Here is a 24,111-nt window from a genome sequence, read left to right as displayed (position 1 = left end):
AGAGTCTGTGTTTGAGCTCTTGTTATCTAAACATATTATAAGGAAATAATGACCATATGTAAACAGAAAGGATAGCAAACACTCTTTATAACTTTTCTAGTTGGTGTGCTTTAGGAAACCACCTAGATTTTGGAAACATTAACAGAATAGTTAGATCAACATTTTGGTTGTCCAAATTGAGCATGTGCGCACATGCATGTGTATCTGTGTGTCCGTGTGTCCGTGAGTGTCCTGAAGAAACAAACATGTTGCTTCATCTCCAGGTGGGAGAAGGGTCATTAGCGCCTATCTTAGAACTAACTCATGTTGTACTGATCTTGAATTTGTTTTCTAATGAACTTGACTCCAGACTCTTATGTACGTGACACATCAGAACTGAGGGGTTTCTGCAAATCACTGAAACCTTAATTTGAACCCTATTAAGTTCAGAATTTGTGAAGATCCTGAAATGATGGGGCTGACATTTACCCATGTGTTACAAAAACAGATTTGCTAAGCAAACAAACTGTGTAAATATATTTATCCACTAACTCTTGAATTTATCTTAAACATTGCCAAGTGTTTTGGGAAACATTTATTTAACTTAACATCATAATGCTTGTGTCTTTGCAAAATCAAATCTCTGACCCTGGACAAAGTTACTTCACCCTTTGAGTCTCAGGTTATCTTTCCTGGAAATGGGTGTATCAACCTCCCCAATCTCAAAGTATTTTTGTGAGGTGAAATGAGACAAAGAAAAGGATTTGATACTATGTCTGGGGCTTAATGCATTTATTTGAATTTTAATTATGTTTCTTTTAATAGTTTAAGATGTAACTAACATAATAAACTGCACATATTTAAAAGAGTACAATTTGGTAAGTTTTAATGTATGTATATACCCTGATAAATGAGTCTACATTTTCTAGAATTATGTTTAAGGAATCAGACAATATATATTCATTGTAGTCTGTTTTTTTTCTGCATAATTGTTTTATGATTCATGCATGTTGCTGTATGTATTAATAGCTCATTACAAAAAGTTGTTAATTAGGAAATAATTAACAGATTAGCTCACTTTGTTGCTGAGTAAAATCCATTATATCCACACATTGTTTATTCAATCACTTGTTGATAGACATTTGAAGATTTTTCAGTTTTGGTTATTATAAATAAAGCTGTTATGAACACTTTGTGTAAGTATTTATACAGACCTATGCTTTCCTTCTCTTGGGTAAGGAGTTAGGAAGTGAAATGACTGGTTCATATGGTAGCTGTATGTTTAACTTTTTAAGAACCTGTCCAACTGTTTTCCAAAGTATTTGGAATGGTGCCGACCAACAGTGTGAGAATTCTAGTTCCTTCACAATCTTGCTAGCCCGAGGTATGGTCTGTGTCTTCAATTTTAGCAATTTTAAGTGTGTAGGGATATCACATTTTGGGTTTAATTTGTATTTTCCTAACAACTAACAATATTGGGTGTCTTTTCATTTGGTTATTTGCTTTCTGTGTATACGCCTTTGTGAAGTCTAGTCAAATTCTTTGCCCATTTTTGTTTAGTTGTGCTGTTTTTTCTTTTCTTTCTTTTTTTGTATGTGTGGTAGCATTGAGATTTAACTCAGGGCCTTGTGCTTACCAGAAGGCACTCTACTTCTTGAGTTACACATCCCCAGCTCTAGGTGGTTTTCTTAATAATGAGTTTTAGAGCTCTTTATATATTCTTGGTACAATTCCTTTATCAGATAATTGAATTATAAATATTTTCTCCCAGTGTGTGGCTTATCTTTTCATTCTCTTAATGATGTCATTTAAAAAGTAAAGGTTTTACAAGAGGCCACGAATAGCCAAGGCAATACTCAGTCAAAAGAACAATGCTGGAGGTATCACAATACCTGACTTCAAACTATATTACAAAGCAATAACAATAAAAACAGCATGGTACTGGCACAAAAACAGACATGAAGACCAATGGAACAGAATAGAGGACCCAGATATGAAGCCACACAACTATAACCAACTTGTCTTTGACAAAGGTGCTAAAAATATACAATGGAGAAAAAGCAACCTCTTCAACAAAAACTGCTGGGAAAACTGGTTAGCAGTCTGCAAAAAACTGAAGCTAGATCCATGTATATCACCCTATACCAATATTAACTCAAAATGGTCTAGGATCTTAATATCAGACCCCAAACTCTAAAGTTGATACAGGAAAGAGTAGAAAATACTCTGGAGTTAGTAGGTATAGGTAAGAACTTTCTCAATGAAACCCCAGCAGCACAACAACTAAGAGATAGCTTAGATAAATGGGACTTCATAAAACTAAAAATCTTCTGCTCATCAAAAGAAATGGTCTCTAAACTGAAGAGCCCACCCACAGAGTGGAAGAAAATATATGCCAGCTACACATCAGACAAAGCACTGATAACCAGAATATATAGGGAACTTAAAAAAACTAAATTCTCCCAAAACTAATGAACCAATAAAGAAATGGGCAAGTGAACTAAACAGAACTTTCTCAAAAAGAGAAATTCAGATGGCCAAAAAACACATGAAAAAATGCTCACCATCTCTAGCAATAAAGGAAATGCAAATTAAAACCACACTAAGATTCCACCTCACCCCTGTTAGAATAGCCATCATTAGCAACACCACTGACAATAGGTGTTGGCGAGGATGTGGGGAAAAAGGAACCCTCTTACACTGTTGGTGGGAATGTAAACTAGTACAACCACTCTGGAAAAAAATTTGGAGGCTACTTAAAATGCTAAACATTGATCTACCATTTGATCCAGCAATACCACTCCTGGGAATATACCGAAAAGACTGTGACACAGGTTACTCCAGAGGCACCTGCACACCCATGTTTATTGAGGCACTATTCACAATAGCCAAGTTATGGAAACAGCCAAGATGCCCCACTACTGACGAATGGATCAAGAAAATGTGGTATGTATACACAATGGAATTTTATGCAGCCATGAAGAAGAATGAAATGTTATCATTCGCTGGTAAATGGATGGGATTGGAGAACATCATTCTGAGTGAGGTTAGCCTGGCCCAAAAGACCAAAAATCGTGTGGACATTAGATCAAGGGCAAACACAACAAGGGGATTGGACTCTGAGCACATGATAAAAGCAAGAGCACACAAGGGAGGTGTGAGGATAGGTAAGACACCTAAAAAGTTAGCTAGCATTTGTTTCCCTTAATGCAGAGAAACTAAAGCAGATACCTTAAAAGCAACTGAGGCTAATAGGAGAAGGGGACCAGGAACTAGAGAAAAGGTTAGATTAAAAAGAATTAACCTAGAAAGTAACACACACGCACAGGAAATCAATGCAAGTCAACTCCCTGTATAGCTATCCTTATCTCAACTAGCAAAAACCCTTGTTCCTTCCTATTATTGCTTATACTCTCTCTTCAACAAAATTAGAGATAAGGGCAAAATAGTTTCTGCCGGGTATCGAGGGAGTAGGGGGTAGAGGGAGGGGGTGGAGCGGGTGGTAAGGGAGGGGGTGGGGGCAGGGGGGAGAAATGACCCAAACATTGTATGCACATATGAATAATAAAAAAATAAAAATAAAAAAAAGTAAAGTTTTTTTTTTTTTTTTTTGGTGAAGTCTAATTTATCAGTTTGTTGTTTTATGTATTGTGTTTTGGTGTCTTAGAAATATTTGCCCACCTGGGGGAAGGATGTAAGGAAAGTGTGTTGGAGGGTGAATATGGTGCCAATATTGTGTACACATGTATGTAAATGGAAAAATGAGACCTGTTGAAACTCTTCCAGGAATGGGGGAGAGGGTGAATAAAGGAGAATGATGGAGGGGGTGAATTCAACTATGATATAGTGTAAGAACTTTTGTAACTGTCAGAATGTACCACCTGTACAACAATAATAAAAAAGATAAAATGTACATAGCATAAAAAAGAAATATTTGCCCATAATCAAAGATCACAAAGATTTTTTTCTGTTTTCTTCAAGATGTTTTTCAAATTTAGGTTTTACATTTAGGTCTACAATTGATTTTGAGTTAACTTTTGTGTATAATATACTTACTACATTTTTAGTAAGTAAAATTTTGCTCATTAATACATTTTCCTCTTGTTTCCTAGGTGAAGTTACTGAGAATACTTGAAAATAATAATAGATTTATTTTAAAATGAGCTAGGCATTTTAAGAAGTTAAACTGGTAGTCCCATATTCAATTAGTTTGAATTAGTGAGTTAAAGTAAGGGTGCAATCACTGAAGGAAGACAGTTTTGTAGGTGAGAATATTTAAAACAGACCATGTCTATGTGGTTCTGAAAAATAAGAATGTCATCTGGAAGCTGGGAGAATGGCTTTTCTTCCAGAGTTGTATTGGGTTGACTGAGAAATTACTATGATAAATTGCTTATTCTCTCAGCTCCAGTTCCTCTAGCTGTAAAACACAGAAGTTAGGTGAATATGTAAGTTCACAGCATGTAGATTTTGGAGCACAAAGGGTAGAGTGGTTCTTCAAAGGTGCACATATGTATGTTGGGTTAGATCGTCAACTAAACTGATTAAAATGTCTCTCTCATCTGTATGTATCTCATTCTTCATGCACGTATCGATGGCATTTTGATGAAAAAATTCAAATTGACTTAGAAGGAATTTTGACTTCCTATCAATGGTCTGGCCATTTAAGCATTTTTATAATCTAAGAGTATAATAATGCATTTGCTGTCTGATTGGAGCTCTGCTATAATTTTATTTTTACTAGAAAGATGTCTTCTTGCTCCTTTCTGCTGGGAAACCTCTAGCTAAATGGTCTTTGGCTAAGGTTCTGTTAGTCTTTGAAGTTTATTGAGGCCATGATGCAACCGATCAGTAGTCGTGGCTTGTGGTAGTTTCATTAGAAGGCTGTTGGCTCAGATGGTCCTACCCCAAGAAGGCAAATGACTTGACTTTGTTTCTGACAGTGGTCCTCACCCTGCTTGACCCTGCTGCTGGGGGCTCAGAATATGCCATGGGTGGCAGATGGAGTAGTGCACATCACTACTGAAAAAAGTAGCTCTGGCTCCCTCTGAAAGGGCAGAGCTGGTGTCTCTGTCTCTCTCTATGACTATCCTCTGTTATCTGCTAGCCTGGAAATGTGCTAAAGAATGCATTAATATTGCTGGTGAATTAGAGTAAAAAAGGAACATCCTTGTCAGGACCAGGATGTGGACCACATGCTACTATGTGCCTGTTTGGCACTGATTGTAACACATCTACACTCCCCCCCGTATAAGTATCATTTACAAATTATTTAGATTCTTGTCTTAGAGTATTTTAAATGTAACTGATTTCCTTTGCAGTCCTATAGATTTTATTATCTGCATCTCTAATATGTGTTCTGAGAAGTTTGTGGATTTCACCATGGCATAAAAAAGATGAATTTCTGTGACTACAAATATAGCCTAGCCTACTGGCCTTTAGCAAGTCCCATATATTGGTGGCCCAGGCATGTAGTGGAATCCCTGGAACAATTTCCTCACTGGGAAGTAATGTGATGGTCACTTAGGAAGCTGCTGTGTCGTGACCTCCAGTGTCAACATTGGTAAGCTTAACCCCTATCTGGATAAGGAGAAGAGGGAAAGTGTGATGACCATGAGCAGATGTGCAACCAGGTGCTGCAAACTGCAGTGTGGGGACTTGTGGCTTGTGCGTGAGCAATTTGGGGAGTATTTGGAGTAGCATCTCCTCAACCCACATCATGTCCAGTAAACAAAATCTCTAGTACTCACATTCATCCTGTCACAGATGGTTTGATTTTCTGCTGAATCCTCTTGCTCTTTGCTCTCCATTTGTGGCTGGAGAAGTAAGTGACTAAGTGAAAACCTCAGGGCTGTGGCATTTTCTCCTAGGGCACGGAGGTGCACCCATAGCCTGGTCATTCCTTCCCTTCCATGGTGGTTTCCTGTGGCAGAACTGGCATCTTGGGCACTTTTGCTACATGGGCATGCATATCTTTCATGGCCTTTATCACACTGTGTGAAAACCATCTGAATTTGTCTCCCTTCAAGGGTAGCCATTTCTAAAGGGTAGATGTAATTGTCTCCTCTTTGGTTCACATGGTGCCTGGCAATAGAAGTTTTTTTTATTGGCAAAGTAACTTAATGAGCTAATACTGCATACAGTCGGATATTTCTCTCCTAAAATGAATTATTTCCATGGCCTGTCATCTCACCTTTTCAAGGTACAAGTAGGAGGGTTTGCCCAAAAAAGTTCCTGAGAGTGGGTATTGCATTAAAATTCCAGTTGGTGCAAAATATTCCACAGTGAACACTCTACCCAGGTAACTTCTTTCCCTTAGTAATGAGTGTGTCGGTGGCTTTGACTTTGCATTACCCCAATACAAAACCACACCCAAATAATGATGAGAACAGCAAGCATGGTAATTATCCACATACACTTGCCTGTATCAATCCATTCTGGAATTTCCCTGGGATGTATGGACAGGAGAGAGTGCTCCTGGGGAGGATGCATATTTACTGTGACAAAATGCTAACAGATGGCCAACCATAGTGGCCATTCCACTTAATAGTTCTAGAAACTGTGTGATATTTCTTCTTTGAAAGAAAGAAATTTTTTGGGGAATAATTTCTGTGCTTCTCTTGGTTTCAGGGTCATAATCCAATAATTAGCAAAGGCAATTAGCACATCAGGTTCTGGACTTAGTGCTAGATAAGTTTTGTGAACTTGCAGAATTTCTTAGAAAATTCTTCAAAGCCATAGGACTCAAGTGTCATACATACAAATACGGTATAAACTTTTAATTTTATAGTATTCTCCTGAGAAAACTTAAGGCTAGGTACATAGATTGTGGGTCTTGGCTCTGTGTGTTTGAAATATTAGATCCTTCTTTGGTGAGAGGGCCCCATGTCCACACTGGTTGGTTGGTACTCCTTGCCAGGCCTGTTCCACGGGCTTGTCTTGGCACTGCTATGGCTATATGGACGCAATTCACTTCAAGGTTGATGCATGGCTGGGAAGCTCTCAGCCTAAATTATTTCCATTATTTCCCGAGTCTCAGTCCATTAACCAACTTGGTCAAAAGGCCAGGAAGAGAAATGGCATTCTGGAAATATTACTAGCGTTTTGCGGTGAATGCTAACTACTGTACATTTACAGCCGATTAAGTTTTGCTCTCTCTATTTTATTATGGATTATGACAGGGATTTTGAGACTGAGTTCTGTTAAATAATAAATAGAACCAGCAAGGTCATTTTCTACCTGACCAAAAGAAAAATTTTCAGCTAAAGACGTGAATTAAGAAGCCAGTTAAATGTCTCTGGGGGACTGGGGGATTCAAGTTTTCCACAGCTGCTGAAACAGGTATTTGCAACAAAATGTGAATATTACCAACTATTTATTGTCAGTGGTATATTTCTTCCCACCAAAAATTTCTTTAAGGTATGGCTTGAAGCAGAGCGCTCAGATGGGAGGGACCGTGGGTAATTTAGGCCTACAGATGCATTTTGTTGGGACTAGATTATGTCCATGAATGTGGGTTTAAAAAAATCTTTATTATTGTGTATTAATTGTAAACATGATGGGTTCTGTTGTGACATTTGCATATATGCATATAACATGTTGCTAATTTACATACATGTATATAACATACTTAGTTAAGTGTTTTTTGAATTGGTTGCATTGCTTGAAAAGTTACAAGATTTCACATTTAAAACACCTAGATTTTGGCAACACTGAGTTTTTATTTCTGTTTTATAAGTGCTGCTGCAGCTGAGTGCTGGCTGCTCCCCCCGCCCCATGGGGTCTTTTTCGTTCTCTGTATCATCAACAGACCTGCTTTCCTCATTTTTGTTAACCTTCCACCCCCTTGACCTTGAAGTATAAGCAACTGAGTTTGAGAGCACTGACTGAAGATAAAAATAACAAGAAGATTTTATTCCAAGTTTCAGGTGTCTTTGTCACTTTATAGCACAGTGCTTCAAAGTTTGTCCTCTGGAATCAAAATTGGGTATGAAGTGCTTGTTCTGCCTAGGCTAGTTGTGTGACTTACATGGGTTATTTAACCTTTCTGAACACTAGTTTCCTCAGTTACATGGGGACAGCAGTTATGCCTACCCGGTATGTTTGTTGTAAGGATTCCCCTTGCAGCTGAGTGGATAAATATCCATTAAACCCAGACACACACAGAACCACACTGACCATTATATTAAGTCAAAAAGTAATTTTTATCTTGTTACAGAAGGATAATTTCTCTTCCTTTTTCCATCAGCTGAGAAGTGATATTTGTACTTCACATAGTCAATCTTTAAAACAGCAGGTGCCTTGGGGTGATAAGTGTTGTTAATTCCTATTTTAGCATTAGTAACTACAAAAGGGACGTTTTGAAAGCTGATGCACACTGTCCTGTTTTTGATATCCTTGAGGGGACCATGTGTACATGAAGGTTCCAAGTATTTCCGTGGCGTGTTTCACTCGTGAATGAGCCTTACTTCTTTTATATGAATCAGATCACTTAATGTGGTGGTTTCTGTGCTCCAGCTGCAGGGACAGGGATACTGTCACCCTGATTAACAAGGTGAGCTGGGTCCCGTGTTCTGCAGAGGGAAGAAAAGCAAGATCACTCATTAGTGACAGCATCTCATTGGAGGTACTGTTTGGTGTTTGATAAGCAGATGGAGAATCAAAAGTCAGATTTAAGTTACTGGGTGATGGATGAGATGGAGATAAATTGCCTGCTCTAATTATCATGTCCTTCTTAACTAGAACTAAAGCTTAATATTTTGCATTTATTTAGCTAATAAGATTTTTCCCCGCCCTATCTTCCTTTCTTTTAAAGGATGTTAGCTTGCAGAGCTATTTAGTGCTAGTACAGAAAGCTATTTCTGAGGACTTGCATCTCAGGATCCGTAACACTCAGGGAAAACTAATACCATTTAACTACAGAATGAGTGTTTATGTCTCATGATTCATTGCTATTTAATTTACTTTTAGGTGATGATAAATTAGTAAAGCAGTCATAGTTTTAAAAAGCCATTTTTAATTCCAGTGAATTGAAATGATTTTGATGGCAATTAAAAGATTATCTGAGTGATTCCAGCCATGGGTGCTCATTAGCTGACATCTAACCTTATTTCCTGCTTATCCTTTTTCCAAATTAGCTCAAAACCTTAGGGTGCAGGCATTGTTCTTCCATGTTTGCAATGTTTGATGTGTGCTCAGTGTGCTCAGGGAATCCATGAACCATGAAGGTGCTTTAATGGGAAAGACTGTTGTCCTTTAGACTTGAGATACTGTTTGCAACCCATGTAGCTCTGTGTCTTCAGAAATGCTATGTGGTAGTGTTTAGAGAGTTTGTGCAGATTGGCAGAGACCATCAAATGCTACTGTGGAAAGGAATCCAACTGCCACACTTTGGACATATAAAAGATAACCAGAATCCTCAAGACATTTAAATTTAATCCTAGAAGAATATTACTAACATGATGAGTTTAGTTAATGGTAGTTATTATTTTAATACCATTAACAAGCACAGGGGCCAATCCTCCATCATGAATATTGTCCCATTGGATTTCCTCCTTGATCCTGGAGTTCTGGTTTGTTATTGCCTCATGTTTGCACTGGAGCCCAAAAGTTTGGTCCTGTGACTCTCCCAAGGTCACTGAAGCTCCAGTTTTCTCCCTGAGTTCATTTCCTTCCCCTCCACACCTTGGGGCTTGTTTCTGTGTTGTAGTTCTTGTTGCATTCTCCCTATATATGAGCGAGGCATTATTAGGGTGTTATTCCCCCCGTAGGATTGAGGAAGTTCTTACTTAGGTAGAGTGACTTTGTCTGTGACGATTGATGGGAGAAGTGAATGTGGCACCTGTAATGTGTGTTTCCCCACCTTGTGTGCTCCTCCTTCTGTAACTGTTTTAGTGGGGTTGGTCATGTGAGGGGGATATATATGGAGCTTATGGAAGTTATAAGGTTTGTTATGCCAGGATGCTACCTACTGGGTTGAGAATGTAGGTCAAGTGAAATTTCTGGAAGATCTGAAAGTCTTTTCTAAGGGACTAGTCAGACAAGGTAGCCATGTTTAGGAACGTCTTAATCTTTTGAGAGTGATGTGAAAGTCTCCCAAAATGTCTTGTCTTATTCCTTTGTGTCATATTAGACATCGATTCCAAATTTCCCTCTATTTTAGTAATTAAAACATGACAAACTACCAAATATTCTTATTTCAGAATATGTAAAACAGATAAAGCTGCCTGGAATCTTCTATTTCTCCTTTCTCATTCTGCTTCCACTTAATTTTCTTTGCTTTCTCCTTTCCCGCAGTGCTGGGGATCAAACCCAGGGCCTCATGCATGCTAGGTGAGCATTCTACTACTGATCTACATAGATCTCCAGCCCCTTGGTTTTTTGAGATAGGGTCTCACTAGGTAGTCTGGTGAGTATTTTGGGTAGACCTCAAACCTGCTATCTTCCTGATTCTGCCTCCTCAGTGCTGGGATTACACATGTGTACCACCATGCCTGCCCTGCTTCTACTGAGTTTTCTTTTCAGGAGTAGCCACAGCTCTCAGTTTGGTGTGTTGATCAGTTAAGATTATTTTCATCTGCATGATATCAACTAAGTAGTTCAGCCAGGCCAGCTTACGTTCCCTTAGAAGACATAGTCTGAAGGGAATTGGTACAACTGTTCAGAGATCTCTGTTTACCAACTCAGTTTGAGGCTTGTGTCCTAATGTTGGCAAGATGGCTGCCGTAGATCTAGATACCTTGTCTGCTTTCTAAGCAGGAAAGACAGGAAATAGCAAAGCAAAACAGGGACATGACTCTGGCCTTTTTGTCGGGAAAACAATAGCTTTCCTTGCCCATTGAAATCTGTTTATATTCATTGATCAAAATGATCAAAGGGTCACATGACTACTTTGGCAAAAGCTATGCTGCTGTTAATTAGGAAGATGGAGAGAAAGTATGTTGGGTAGGCATTTACCAGTGTATTCTTATCTACTCAATCTTTATGAATTTATATACATATATTTGTACATATGGAAATCTCAGTCTTTTAATGTAAATGACATCTATTCCACTTACTGTTGAGCATTTTATTCCTCCTTATCAGTTTGTCTCATGAGTTATGTTTCATGTTCATGTATAACCACTGTATTCTACAATATGTATGCCTTTCATTGATGGTAACCCTTCTTCTTTTAGTACATTAGGCATGGTACATTTTTTACGAATACATGGAGTTAAAACGTTTATAACATTTTATGTCATTAAATGAAAAGTTGGTTTTTAAGGATATATATTCTGTATTAACAATTTTTTGGGTTTCATTATATTTCTTCCCATTATGTCTGGCGTATAAGAATATATCAGACAGTTCCTATCATATGACAAAACTTTGCTGATTTTAACTTTTTTGTGTAGAAATCAATCTATGTTTTGTTACACTATTTCCTTTTTTGGTAAATCAGAAGATACAGAGCATCGTTGAACTCTTTGGTGTTGACTACTTTAACAATATTGAATGTTGAGTTTGTAGGAACAACCAGTAGAGATCTTTTGTGACTTAGATTCTTCTATTTCTTACTCAGCTTTCATACAGTTGTCTGTTATTTATCATTGTCAATGTCTGGCCTCTGACAGCTTAACTACCCCTTGTTAGGATTTTTATCATACTGTGGGTTTGGGACTGGGAGATTTAGAATTATATGTTAACTGAGCATGAACTGGTACGTATCCAGGCAGTTCCAGGGAAAATGTAGAGGTATTTTGTTGGGCAGGTATGATTAGTTCTTGGAGAGCTCAGTGGAATGCTTCTTATTCCTTTTTTCAAGATTGTGTTCCAGAAAAGCTTAAGGTTATTGAAAGTAGACATTTGTGTAGATGGACTGGTTGGTCAAGTTTCTTTGAAAATTAGGGAAAGAAACTCATCTTAAAAACCCACATATAACAAAAAGAGAGAAGAACATATTAGAAATGATTTCTCAAAAAGTGAATCACACCAGAGGCTAAGATCTTTCATCTATTGGTAAGGTTTTAATACCATGTGTACTGTATGAGAATCCAAGGATCGAATGACTTGGTACCTGCCCACAAGGATTCGGAGAACTCACAAGAGCAACTAGTAAATACACAGCATTTTGACAATTAGAAAAATGTCTACCAATCTAGTATTTTCTCAGGGTAGCAGACCTTGTTGCTCCTCTGCTCACAACCCTCGGTGGCTTCCCATGGCCTGTACAGTAAAGTCATTAGTCAAGCTCAGACCTCCAACTCCATGTTCACCCTGAGCTCCTGCCACACCACTGATACCACCTTCTAGCATTCTCCTTCTTGTTCACTGTGTTCAGCCTCATTGGTATTTTTGCTCTTTTTCAGAGAACATTTTCATCTCAGATTTGTGTCCCCTCTGCCTGGGATACTCTTTCTGCCTGGACCCTTCCCATTTCATGGGGACTTTGCTTAAATGTCTCTATTCAGGCATCTTCTCTCCCTCCAGATCACTCTCAGTTCCCATATACTGCTTTATCATTCTTTATCAAATTCATAATTATCTGCCATCCTGCTATATTTTCATTTTTCTATTCTTTATTATTTCACATTGAGAAAGAGAATTTCCAGTTATATTCCTGAGTGATACCAGGTACATAGTAGATGCTCAACAAATATTTAAGTCAGTGAAAGAGTTTTATATTTGAGACATGCATTGTGCCCTATTTTCTTCTGTATTTCCCAAGCTAAGGAATATGATTTACAGTAATAATGACAGTAAAAGCTAATGTTGATTAATACTTGTTAGCCTCTAGGCTCTGTTCCACATGCTTTACAAGTATTTATTTAAAGAGTCTTTTGAGTATAGGTTCTATTATTAGCTCTATGTATAGAGTTGAGGAAACTGAGGAACACCAGTTGAACAGCTAGCCTGAAGTCTTACAGATGGAATGTGAAGGATCTTTAATAAAACTTGGGCAGTTTTCTACACTCATAACCACCTTAACAGGACCTTACTAGGCATTCAAAATATTATAATTGAAACAAATAGTTAATAAAGTGCTATATCATGGAAAACAGATGGTATGAGACTGGAGGGAAAATGGAAGGGTGCTAATTGTGTTGTATAAATGAAAAGTAGGAGGAGAATTAGCCATGGGATTTACCCAGGGGAGGGAGAGGCCTAGCCCCTTCTTCTTTCAGTCTCACCTTGTCAAAGGAGTGACAGAATTTATCTGGGGTTTAAGAAAAAGTTTCTTCTGGTAGACAGGAAAAGGGAAAATGGGAAATCCCAGGAAAAATGATTAAAAAATGCTAATTCATGCATTTAAAATATTATTTAAAATAGACTTGAAGTAAAGGAAGCAGGGTGGATGTTACTGAGTCATACTTTCCTGTATTCAAAACACAATGGTCTCATGTCTGTTAATGCTTGAAGACTTATTTTTAGAATACTAGCAGGGGGAAGTTTTATCCTTAATTCTGTAGTAGATAATAATAATAATTAAGACTAATCAAGATAAAAACATTGTGACAGTCCAGCTTTATATCTGTTTGACATTGTAAATTGAAGCATCATTTATTTGTTCAGAAATCACATGGATTTGTGCAATGTTACTCTGTTCTTGTAAAAGATTCAAACGAATCACAATTGAACCTTTGCATTTCTTATAGAAGAACCCTCAATTTTGCTGAGAAGGAGAAGAATTTATTAAGGAGGAATTATTTTAGAACACTATTGGGAAACACTCAGGACTTTTTAGATCTGGAAGGATTAACTCATCTGATCTTGAAATCTTGAATATGAGATGAGTTTTTTCCCTCTTTTTTCTTCTCTTCCCTCCACCCCCAGTGCTCACAAGAATCTAAGGTCTCAGTTCTGATGGTTTCTTTTCTTTTTAGTAGGTGGTGATGCTAAAGAGTGCCCCTCACAAAGATACACTTCATGAGGACTATCTTTTATTCATCATTGTATCCCTGGTCCTGAGAGCAGTGATTGGAACACTCTGGATATTCAGTGGTAATTGTTGAATGAATGAAAAAAAATGAGTGACTGAGACAATGTCAAGAGTCTTCCAGGTCTTAAACAGTATCAATATTGGACAAAATAAACTCCCATCAGTGTTCAATGTAAGTGAATTGCATTTACTTAAAGGTATAAGGTCCCCTAGAAGAAGGGCAGATGGAATTTGAAGAAGAGGCACAGATCCTGGTTGTTTCACACTGAGGGTGGCAATTGTGTAGCTCAGTGGTCAGTGGCAGCCAACAAGCCAAAAAACCCTGACTATAGCCATCATTTCATGATACATACAAATATCACATCTTCACTTTGTGTACCTACAATGTATACTGTTCTGTGTGTCAATCAAACCTCAACACAGCTGGAAGGAAAAAATTCTTTTGAAAGACTGAGGAATGGGGAGGGCGTACAAGTGGATGAGCCTATTGAGGGTTGGAGAAACAGTGAATTCTTTACCAGCAGCTCCTTTGGAAGACAGAGGCTGGATAATACGACATGAGTGAAAGTTGGAGCTGGTGTTCTGGTTGTTTAATGCTACCCTGAAACTTTGTGACTTAAACAACATTTTATGACATGTCATGATGGTGGGTCAGGAATTCTGATAAGCTTGGTTAGATGATGAAGAATCACCACCTAACCAGTTCTTTAGCTGACATCTGGGCCAGTCCCAAGGCTCCCAGGGCATCACTCTCAGGTCTGTCACTTTGGTGGGTATAGCTGGCAGGCTGGGCTTAGCTGGGTCCTTCAGCCCGTCTGTGTAGTCTCAGGGCCTCACCAGTGTCTTTCCAGCAGGGTGATTATACTTGGCTTTTAAATAAATGTTTATTAGCATAAATTAATTGTACAAAGGGTTTTCATTGTGATAATTACAATATACATATAATGTACTTTGATAAAATTCACTCCGTCTATGTTACTCTTTCTTAACTCCCCTTCTGCCTCCCCCTCCTTTTTAACAGTTTTTAGTGAGTTTCATTGTGTTATTTTCATCTATATAATGTACTTTGGTCATATTCTCCCCCATCACCCTCTCTTTTCCCCCACATCCCTTCCTCTGCTTTCCCCCAACAGTCTCCCTTTCATGATCATGTCATATTATTATTATTACTGTTAGGCCTAGATTCCATATATGAGCAAAAATAGGCAATATTTGTCTGTCTTCTTCAGCATGGTGATCTCTATTTCCATCCATTTCATTAAAAGACATAATTGTATTCAATTTGTACAAGTACCACATTTTCCTTTATCCATTCATCAGTCATCAGGCACCTAGTCTGATTCCACAATTTGACTGCTTACTTGTTAATGGTGCACAGAGCTCAAAAACAAGCATTCCAAGAGCCAAGGAGTGAGAGCTGTCAGTCTATTGAGGACTGGGTCTGGAAACTGGTAGTGCCACTTCTTCCATATTATTTAGAGCTGTCACAGAGCCAGTTCAAGTTCAAAGTGAGGGGGCATAGACCTCTTCAGCCACCAGAGAGGTGTCAAAGCATTTGTGGTTATCTTTAATTGGCCACAGCAAATTGCCACCTTATAGATCAATATATTGTCCACAAAGAATTTAAGAAATCTGAAGGGGAACTATTGGATGTTAAACAACAATTCTTCTAGAAATAACCAAGGAAAGAGATGCAATGGAAAACCCTGCATGCATTATATCTGTCAGCAGAATTTTTACTGCTCCATTTCCCTGTCAGGATAGCTTAGCTAGGAGGAAGGAATCTATTTAAGGGAAATTTTAGAGGTGTGTTTTTAGGTATTGTTTTTTTGGTTGGTGTTCTCCTTGGTGAAACTTTCCAATGAATCAAATTAATTTTTGTTGGGTGAGCTAATGAGGTGGAAAGGAGAGAGTCTTCCTCATTCCACACATTGTGAACTGTGCATATTCCTACCCCAAATCAGCCATGTGGGGGGGCATGGTGGAGGGGCTGGGGACCTGGTCTGGGGGCAGGGAGTGCTGAAATACAGGCTTCAGTTCCTTTGAGGATGGCAATAGAGATTATCGCCAGGGCCACTGGTACCAGATATGGGAAATGTTAAGAGGGCACAGGGAATGTTGGGGTTGGGGCAGTGGATAGGGAGAGAAAAAATGTGATTAAGCATGCTTATTCATTTAAACTTTCAGTCTACACTCAGTACCATTACTATGGAGGTGAGTTGACTGACTATGGTCCAGGGAAAAGCTGAATAGTAGAATGATAAAACTGCTCTAACTTTCTACCTTGTTAACTTAAGATACCTGCTTCCTGGGGAAAAGGCATAAGGATCACAGGAAATTCCAGGTGCATCTTGTAGCTAAAAGATTAAAAAACCAAGAGTGAGACCATCATTTTTTTAAATTGACTGGATGCATGGTTGTTGGAGAGCAAAGAGGAGGTGGTCTGATTCATTTTCTCTTACCCCATTCCTAACACTGGACCCTGAGTGGGAAGAGCCTCAGAAGATTAGGTTATTTTTTTGTGTCACCTAAGTATGGAGAAGACACAGATGCAACCAGCCAGAATAGCATGGCAGTCAGTGGCATAGACTCTGGAACCAGAATCTGTGGGTTCAAACCCTGATTCTCCTATTTGATAGCTATGGAAACTTTTCAACTATAAAATGGAGATAATAATAGCAAGAATTTTTAAGGTGTAGTTATGGGATGAAATGCATATTGTACATAAAGGAGATAGAGTAAGTGCTACTCAAGTGACAACTATTAGCAGCAGCAGAGTTTGTCTTTTCCAGTGCCATTCCTAGCATTGGTTCCTGGTACAAAATGAGAACTTCATGTACTTACATGAAATAGAACAGAGAAACCTCTTGCAATCATTTTAAATGGGGTCAGGAGGGAGTTGAGGGGGGAGAGACGGTGGAGGTGATCTAACCAATGTACAATGTAAGCCTATTTGGAATTGACACTATGAATCCCCCTGTATCATGAATATAGTCTAATTAAAAAATAAAAAAAGAACTACAAAACATTTGAAGGATCAATTCTGCATGGATTTCACTTAACCGTTGAAGGACAAGTTCAAAGCAGGTATTGCCCTCACAGGTGGTAAATGTTTCCAAAGCATGCTTCACACCTGGGAAATCAAACTGGATTCCATGACTAAGTGATTTCACACCTTTCTGTGCTCAAATACATTACTTTGGAGTTGATGGCCTTTGGGAAGCTTATCCCCTCTCAAACTCCTCTAGTAAGTCAATCAGTGATAACAGTACATGAATTGTGTAGGGTGATAGTCATAAATGTGTGGTTTAGCTCTGCAACAGGTGGCCTTGTGCAGCAAGAGAAGAAGGTAAGAACAATGACAGACAATTGTGCAACTGCACATTAAAAGTTCTGTGGGGTCAGCTGTGGTGGTAATTCTAGCTACTTGGGAGGTAGAGATCAGGGGAATCGTGGTTTGAGGCCAGCCAAATATTTTGCAAGACCCCTCCCCTGCCAAAAGTTGGACTTGGTGGTGTGTGCCTCTCATTTCAGCTATGTGGGAAGCATAAACAGGAGTGTCATAGTCCAGGCATAAATGTGAGACCCTATTAAAAAATAACTAAAGCAAAAGGATTGGAGGCATGGCTAAACTGGTAGAGCGCCTGCCTAGCAAGTGCAAGGCCCTGAGTTCAAACCCCAGTACCACCAAAAAAAAAAAAGAAAAAGAAAAAGAAAAAATGCTATATGGTTTGTATATGTGTGTGTGTGTGTTTATTCTTTAAGATCTCCTATTTCAACTTGTGAGACAGTACAGGTCCTGGGTTTGAAAGAAACTCCACTTAGCTCAGTATTTTAGGAACTCATGAAAATTGAACCAAGATGGCTGCTGTTGGTCTTTCTATCCCTGGTTAAGGGCAATAAGCCCAGTGTGGTGTTTGGCAAGCATGTTTGTCCCCAGGGACAAATCACAAAGGTTCCTCATGTAGGAAGAGCATTGGCTGTTAAACTAGCAAATTTCCTGATGGTAGACTAACTTTGAAACTATAATTTTTCCACTTGGGGAAGGGCTGGAGGTATTTGCCCTTTCCCATCACCATATTGAGTATGCATGAATGTCCATAAGCTAACTTCTGTGTCTTAGATATTGAATGAAACAGTGTAAGAGTTTTAATTTATTTTTTAAAGGCATGTGTGTTGTATCTGTTAACTATTTCTTGGATTGACCATAGACTTAGGCTTATAAATGGCTTTTTTAAACATATTCAGTGGTAAGACCTTACTCTCTGGCGAGGAAAGGTTTACTGATTCAGTCCACAACTGCCAGAGTCCTTCTGTCTTACCATCCTCATCTTTTTTCTTGAGACTTTAGCTTAAAGGAATACGGATGTCTATTAGGAGAGAAGACACTAGTATATCGCAGCTTCTACCTGGAAGCCAGCGGAGGCTCTGAAGAGAGTCTAAGAAAACTCTGCTTCTTTCTACAGCTTTCTTTCTTTCTTCCTTTTTAAATTTTTACTGGGATTTGAACTCAGAGGGAGAGCTAGGCCGGAGCTCTCCCTCTTGAGTCACTCCATCAGCCCTCTATAACTTTCCTTCTGCATAGAAATCTGTGTGTGGCCACTGCTTCATTTCATGGTGGACCCAACAAGGGTCTCTCCCATTTGCTTCCTAGCCCACTGCCTTAAGACTACTGTAACTGATAGCCTATGGGACCACTGAAACTTCTGTCAGCTCACATGGTTCCTGTTGTTAAATTTTCCCCTCTGTTCCCTCAATACCCAGTGCCTCCATTGCAACAAAATTCTGTAGTGAGGATCAACAATCTCAAAGGTCATTGTGCTAATGGATTAATGGAGGTTGGAAAGCAGAGCTTCCTATACTTCAAGGAAAGCATGAATTTGAATGGTTTTTTTAAGAGGCAGAGGGACATTTCTCACTATGGAAAGGTTGTGAATGGAGTCTGGGTGTTAATGAAGCTTGAGTAGGTGCCAGCTTTTCCAGCACCTGTTGGAAACATTTGCATTTACACCATATAGTAAAATGTTCATCACTTGCTTTAGCTATTAATATGGTAGACTGATACCCATTTCATTATGAATCCCTTTTGTTTGTTGTTGGTACTTTTTTTTTTTTGAATTTATTTCTCATGTCCCAAAGGGTGTTAACATTATTCCATGTGATGATCATTTAATGTGAGCAAAGTGCTAACATACCTGAGGGAGAAGTTCTCATTTTGCTCCCTTCTCTACTTCATTCAGGACTTTCCTTAAATGCCACCTTCTGTGGTCCCCTCTATTAAGCATCCTCTTCTTCTGTCAGATTATGCTCTTATTATTTTTCTTTATAGGTCTTAATTGCTATCAACATTTGCCTGTATTTATTTACTTACTATATGTGTCCCTCTGCTAGAATATACTCTCTAGGAGGTACAGAGACAAATTTTGAGATGGGAGGGTCTCACTATGTAGCCCAGGCTGATCTGGAATCCCTGGGCTCAAGAGACCCTTCTGAGTCAGGCTCCTAGTAGCTGGTAGGTACTACGGACCCACACTATTATGCCCAGCCATGGGTGGGGGCTTTTGTCTATTTTGCTCACTGCTGAATCCTTGTTCCACAAAATAGAGGTTGGTAGTCTGTGGCCCACAGTCCAAACCTGGCCCATGGCTTATCTTTATACTACTGAGAACAAAGAATGATTTTTATAAAGGATTAAAACAGAAGTAAAAAGTTCTCCAAACCCTGGAGTAATAACATGTGACAAAGACTATATGTGGGCCATAGATCCAAAATTATTGACCACCTGGCCCCTTATAGGAAATATCTGTCGGCCCTGACCTGGAGCAGTGGCTGAGTGATATGCAGTTTCTTTTCAAATGTTTCTCAAATGAGTGACTGTGGCATGGCTCACTCAATTTTGGATTCTACAAGAGTTATTTTTCATTTCTTAGATCCTTGGCTTTACCTAGAATAATGCCTCGCAAACATTTTGTGTTCAATAAACGTTCTTGAATAAGGCCCTGAAAACATAAAAATCCATTTTTGACACTGAAAACAATAATTGTGGTAAAATATTTTCTTGTATCTCAAGGTTACAGCACTTAACTTGTCTATAGCCCCAGAGGGCATCAGGAGTCATTACTTTATAAAATTTATTGTACAATGTGGTGAATATAGTAAATAGCAATATATGGTTTCCTTAAAAATCGCTAAGAGAGGGCCAGGCATCATGGCTTATGCCTGTAATCCCACCTACTTAGGAGGCGGAGGTGGGAGAAGTGCAGTTGGAGGCCAGCCTGGGAAAAGTTAGCAAGACCCCATCTCAGAAAATAAACCAGGCGTGGCGGTCCTTGCCTGTGATCCCAACTGCTCAGAAGGTGGAGACAGGAGGATCAAGGTCTGAGGCTGGCCCAGACAAAAGCATAAGACCCTATCTGAAAAATAAACTCTAGTAAAAAGGGCTGGACGTATGGCTCAAGTGGTAGAGTGCCTGTCTCACAAGCATGAGGCACTGAGTTCAAACTCTAGTGCTGCCAAAAAAAATTGCTGAGAAAACAAATATCTGTTAAGTGTTTTCACCACAAAAGAATGATCAGTATGTGAGGTAATGCAGATGGTAATTATTTTGGTTTTGCAATTCCACAATGTATATACTTATTGAAAAACATCATATTGTATAGCAAAAATATATACAATTTATGTGCCAATATAAAAAGAAATAACAATATATAAAATATAATCTTTAATAATAAAAGAACAACAAAACCCAATAAAAAAACCCAGCACAATCATTACTTTATAAGGAACTATTGCTGACCCATGTCCTGGTGGTTTATTAAGAATCCAAAAGAAAATCATTAATAGTGGTGTATGTGAAGGATGCTTCTTGATTTTTGCCCCAAGTCTACAAGATATAAAGTGTATTGCTATAATGTTTTGTAAGTGTTGGTTTAGGGTCACTCAGAAACTCCTCTGAGTATTTGTATAAAAAAATACAGGTTCTAGCCAGGTATGGTGGTACGTGCCTGTAATCCCCAGCCGGGGAGGCTGAGACATGGGGATTATAAGTTTGTGGCCACCCCTGGCTACATAGCAAGACCCTGTCTCAAAACAATAGCAGCAGCAACACTACCACCAGCACTAACAAAACCAAAGTGGATTCTTTGATTTGTATCCCAGCCTCACAGAGTCAAGAGGGAGGCCCAGGAGTCTGTTTTAAAGCAGCTCCGTATGTGATTGCAATGTTCACAAAGTTGGAAAGTTGCTCTGGATTCAGCTATTGGCTGAGAGGAAGGAAGGGGAGAGTTGAAATTTATGTATCTACATGGAACAAAACCAGTGACATCTGAATGTTGTCCTGGGCACGCTCCAGCACAGGGTTTCTCAGGCTCCCTTATTTTTTGAATCACACCTGGGGGTGTTAAAATGCTGATTCTGTCACATTTGGGATGTGTTTTCCAAAGCTAACAGACTGCTGGATGATTCTGATACTGTTTTTGGATATCATTTAGCACAGCAAAGGATTAGAGAGGAGTGAGTAAGCCTTTCCTCTAAAGGGGCAGATAGTAAAAGTATTAGTAAGCTACACAACCTCTATAGTGGCAACTACTCAACTCTGCTACTGTGATGGGAAAGCAGCCAGAGGCAATATGCAAATGAGTGGACATACCTGTGTCCTAATACAACTGTATTTACACAAACAGATGTCCAGTTGAATTTGGCCTTTGGGCCATAATTTGTCAACTCCTAATGAGTATATCGTCACTGTGCTTCAGTGTTATGAGGCACTGTACACATTGTGGGAGATTTGCTAGGTGCTTTCATTCATTTTCAGTCTGTATAACAAGACTGAAGATAGGAGGTAGAGGAGTTGTCTAAAGCCTGCACAGCAACCAGGTGGCAAACCAGTACTTTTCTAACACCTTGGATTCTTTAGTCTTAGAAGTTTATTTGATTGTTTGAGAAGCCCCATTTTCAGGGACTGAAATTCTTTGGCTTGTGACGTTAGTCCCTCTTAATTGTTTTTGGGTGGTACTATAGTTTGAATTCAGGGCTTCATGCTTGTTAAAGAAGGTGCTCTCCCACTTGAGTCATGTCCTTAGCCCTTTTTGCTTTAGTGATTTTTTTTGAATAGGGTCTCACACTTTTGTCATGCTGGCCTGAACTGCAATCCTCCTGTTTGTGTTTTCCATGTAGCTGGGATGACAGGCTTGTGCCACCATACCCAGCTTATGGGTTGAGACAGGGACTCATGAACATTTTTTTCTGTGGGTGACCTTGAACCAAGATCCTCTCAATTGCCACCTTTCCAGTAGCTAGGATTACAGGCATGTACCACTGTGCCCAGCACTCCCTCTTAATTTTGAGCCTTCATTCCCGTCTTGGTATTGGAAATACAGCTGTGGTTTGGCAAACCATCCTGGTGACTAGAGGAGTCAAGGATAGTCTGTGTCAGGAGATCCAAGACAAAACCCCTATCTTTTTGTGATGGGAAATTTCTCCAAAACTAATAGTCAACACATGCCACTATCCTCTTGGGTTTAGTGTGTGAGTGTGTCACCCATTCCTCCTTTCTTCTCTGTAGTTTGTTTTAGAGACCTCATGAGGCTTATAAGAGGAAGTGCACAGATTTTGCAGGACTGGGTTTCTATAATATTGCTTATTGAGGGAGAACAAGTGAAAGGGCAATTCAGTAGGTATGTTGAAAGCATTGCAAATAATTTTAAAGAGGTAGATGTGAAGATGACAAATGACACAACTTTGAAATGAAATTTATTGAAATAAAGAGGTAGAGGCTGACTTTGATCCATAGGAAGCAAGAAGGTGCTGCAGCTGAAGCTGCCAGGATACTAACTTGAGATATGGTAGAGATTCGTTACCATTTCTAAGCCTTCTTGCCCCCACCCCGTGACCTAATTATGTCACCTGCAATCCACTCAGCTTTGTACCTATGCAAGACTGCCACTCGGCATCTGGGCTTTGTAGTGAAATTTCTTACCAATTTATTTCTCTCTCTGTTCCACTTGAGCAGCTAACTTGACTAGTTTACCATAAATAGAGAAATTGTTATTTTACAATTTCAAGGTTTATTTATTCATGGTTTTATTATTTAGAGGTGTCTAGAAGCCTGCCAGCAAGAAAGAAATGCATTTGTTTTTATTGTACCCCTCTCTCTCATTCATTCACTCATTCAACAGAGATTTGAATAGTGACTGTGTAAAAGGTGCTGTTCTCATTCTGGAAAGTGGAGAAGAACAGGAACAAACATGAAAAAGTCAACATCAGATAGTGAGGAGCTACAAGGAGAAAAGTAACACAGGGTCCAGGGGGAGCAGGATGGTGCAGTGGAGGTAGCTCTTTCAAATAGTGTCATCAGGAAAGACCTCACTGAGCAGGCACCAAATGCATAAAGACTTGAAGATAACTGGGGCACAGCATTCCATTTAAGGGCCCTGCAATGCAAAGGCCATAAGGGAGGAGGAAAAAGAAGAGGAGGTAAGTCTGGAGGGTTAAATGGAGTGAACCCAGCACTTCCTGACCCTGGAGGTACAGGTCATTTTGATGACTGGCTTTTATCCTGGCTGACATGCAAGATATTGGAGGGAGACCAGTTAGGAGACTATAGAAATAACTCTGGCAAGAATTGAGGGTGGCTTGGACAAGGGTAATAGCAGTAGAGGTAGTGAAAACTGAGCTGATTCTGAAAATGTGAAATAGAGTTGATATAGTTTTGCTGAACAATGGAGTATAGACTATGAAGGAAAGAGAAGATACCAGTATTTTTGGCTTGAGCAACTAGAAAGAATGGTTGCTAGTGCTGAGTTGAGGCAATGTATGGGAGGTATAGGGGTGTGTGCGTGTGTGTGTGTTGGTGGTGGCGGTGGAGACTTAAGAGTTTGATTTTAGTGTATGTTGGGCTGAAATACCTATTAGCTACTCAAATGCACATGTTAAGAATGAAATGTGGCTGGGTGCCAGTGGCTCACACCTGTAATCCTAGCTACTCAGGATGCAGAGATCAGGAGGATCTTGGTTCAAAGCCAGCCCAGGCAAATAGTTTGAGAGACCCTATCTCAAAAAATACCCATCACAAAAAGGGCTGGCAGAGTGGCTCAAGGTGAAGGCCCTGAATTCAAGACCCAGTACCAAACACACAAAAAGAAGAATGATATGTGGTGGTAAAGATCAGGACAATGCAAAAGAAGATGACATAGCCATGATAATGATGATAG

General features: G+C 39.2%; 1 protein-coding gene across 4 annotated transcripts in view; it reads left to right on the top strand.

Annotated features, from left to right (window-relative positions):
- The window catches only part of Tafa4 (TAFA chemokine like family member 4), a 180,431-nt gene that overhangs the window by 55,351 nt on the left and 100,969 nt on the right, over positions 1 to 24,111 (top strand). The window contains exon 3 of one of the 4 annotated variants that reach the window (XM_074044193.1): positions 13,845 to 13,962. The exons of the other annotated variants lie outside the window; for them this stretch is intronic. Coding sequence (XP_073900294.1) covers positions 13,854 to 13,962 — 109 coding nt within the window. The 5' untranslated portion in view covers positions 13,845 to 13,853. The remainder of the gene's footprint in view (positions 1 to 13,844; positions 13,963 to 24,111) is intronic. 4 annotated transcript variants of the gene reach the window in all.

The sequence above is a fragment of the Castor canadensis genome, chromosome 10 (genome assembly GCF_047511655.1).
Source record: "Castor canadensis chromosome 10, mCasCan1.hap1v2, whole genome shotgun sequence".
Lineage (NCBI taxonomy): Eukaryota > Metazoa > Chordata > Mammalia > Rodentia > Castoridae > Castor > Castor canadensis.
Note: the sequence above shows the minus strand (reverse complement) of the source record. Positions and strands in the feature narration are given on the sequence as shown.